Source organism: Frankliniella occidentalis, unplaced genomic scaffold, assembly GCF_000697945.3.
Source record: "Frankliniella occidentalis isolate FOCC.00 unplaced genomic scaffold, Focc_3.1 Scaffold1, whole genome shotgun sequence".
Lineage (NCBI taxonomy): Eukaryota > Metazoa > Arthropoda > Insecta > Thysanoptera > Thripidae > Frankliniella > Frankliniella occidentalis.
This window is the reverse complement of record NW_026267131.1, coordinates 3,727,361-3,728,933: the sequence shown is the minus strand read 5'-3', so window position 1 is coordinate 3,728,933 and position 1,573 is coordinate 3,727,361. Positions and strand designations below refer to the sequence as shown.

General features: G+C 54.3%; 1 protein-coding gene and 1 long non-coding RNA gene across 11 annotated transcripts in view; one reads left to right on the top strand and one right to left on the bottom strand.

The window, feature by feature from the left end:
* The window catches only part of LOC127752378 (uncharacterized), a 346,254-nt gene that overhangs the window by 103,822 nt on the left and 240,859 nt on the right, over window positions 1-1,573 (top strand). The gene's annotated exons all lie outside the window — the stretch shown is intronic.
* Window positions 1-1,573, bottom strand: part of LOC113212627 (trithorax group protein osa-like) — a 108,842-nt gene that overhangs the window by 85,366 nt on the left and 21,903 nt on the right. For 7 of the 10 annotated variants that reach the window (XM_052277544.1, XM_052277568.1, XM_052277549.1 and 4 more), the window contains one exon: window positions 1,249-1,293. The exons of the other annotated variants lie outside the window; for them this stretch is intronic. In XM_052277544.1, coding sequence (XP_052133504.1) covers window positions 1,249-1,293 — 45 coding nt within the window. The remainder of the gene's footprint in view (window positions 1-1,248; window positions 1,294-1,573) is intronic. 10 annotated transcript variants of the gene reach the window in all.

The following is a 1,573-nucleotide window of genomic DNA, read 5'->3' as shown; positions in this document are numbered from 1 at the left end:
CGCCACGCCCCGCCACGCCCCACCACGCCCCCTCCCCAGCCCCCGCAGCGTGGCACCCAAGTAATAGCGTTTACAAAAGCGTGACAAGACCAAAATACACACCGGGTCCATCTCATCTGCGAGACGAGCTCTGCTGTCTCCCCTCTCCTCCCCCTCAGCCACCACCGGGGGCAGCGCGGCGCGGGTGCGAGGGAGAGAGAGAGAGGAGCCCCACAAAGGGGTTGGGCCCCTCGTCGGGGCAGCCGGCCTGAAGGAGACAGGGGGGAGAGAGAGAGAGAGACAGAGTCAGCCAGCCTCCGCCGCCGAACGCACCCCAACACATTATACATGGATTCCTCCATTGGCCACGGTGGGGCCGGCCCGCCAGGCCTAATTGAACAACCTGCGTAAAAATAGCTCATGTGCCACCCTCATAGAGACGGCTAGATACCGCTCACAATGGTACACGCCGCCGGGCACCACGGCCCTACGGGGCTCCACTGCGAAGCCGTACGGGTGACCGTCTCGGCGCTGCCCCCTTCTTTCTCTCTCTCTCTTGTTTTCTCCCTTTCTCTCTCCTCCTCGTCTCCGTCTCCCTTCGGATCACACCCCTCTAGCATCGGCCCAAGGCATCGGCCCAAGCAGCGCGCAGTTAATCCAATCAGCAAGACGACGGAATTATTCACTCACTACTCTCCCTCTTCCCCCGGTCTCTATTTTTATGACGGAACCGCGCATTGTTTCCCACAACCCTTGCTTCTCTCTCTCTCTCTCTCTCTCTCTCTCTCTCTCTCTCTCTCTCTCTCTCTCTCTCTCCTACGCCGCGCCGTGTTGAACTGTGATCACCAAACAGAGGCCTTTCAGCGGTGCCGGCCGTCACCGCCGCGCCGCCGGCTGCCGCCAGCTCCCCTCCCGAGGGCCTAAAGGGCCACGGGGAGAGCGAGGAAGGGTAAGGGAAGGTCTCAGCGTCTTCAAGGGTCTTCCTAATACGCGGCCGGGCCCTTCGTATGCTGACTGATATGCAGGGGGGAAGCCCCTGCAAAGACGGCAGGGGCTGAGGAGGGAAAAGAAGGGAGGACTAACCTTCTTTATACACATACACACGGGCACACCAAGACACACACACACAACACAGGCAACTTCCCGCCGGGCGGCACTACCCGCTAGATTTCTCACAGTAGAAAAGGATCACAGATAAATTTAACATTTAATTTTGCCAGAGTATTCTCGTATAGCCTATGCATAAGAAAATTAGGATGATAGACTCACCGAAACGGATCCCGTCTTATTGGCCAAATCGATTCCGCCACTCACCTGGAAAACGACGAAAACATAAACATGACAGGTGGGAAAAAACATTGAACGTGATGATTTTCGTAGTTTTCGGACGGGGGAGGGGGGCTCTAAATACAATATGCCAGTGAATATTTCCAAGAGGTAGCTTCATGTTGACATTCTTACAGAGTTTTTTTTTAGCTACATTTAGCAGCAAAGCTAAATTTTTAGCTACCTTTGCCAAATGATCAGTTTTGCCCTATTTAGCTCTTGTTTAGCTATACAGTAGAGGTTTATTTTTATTTATTTTTATTTTTTT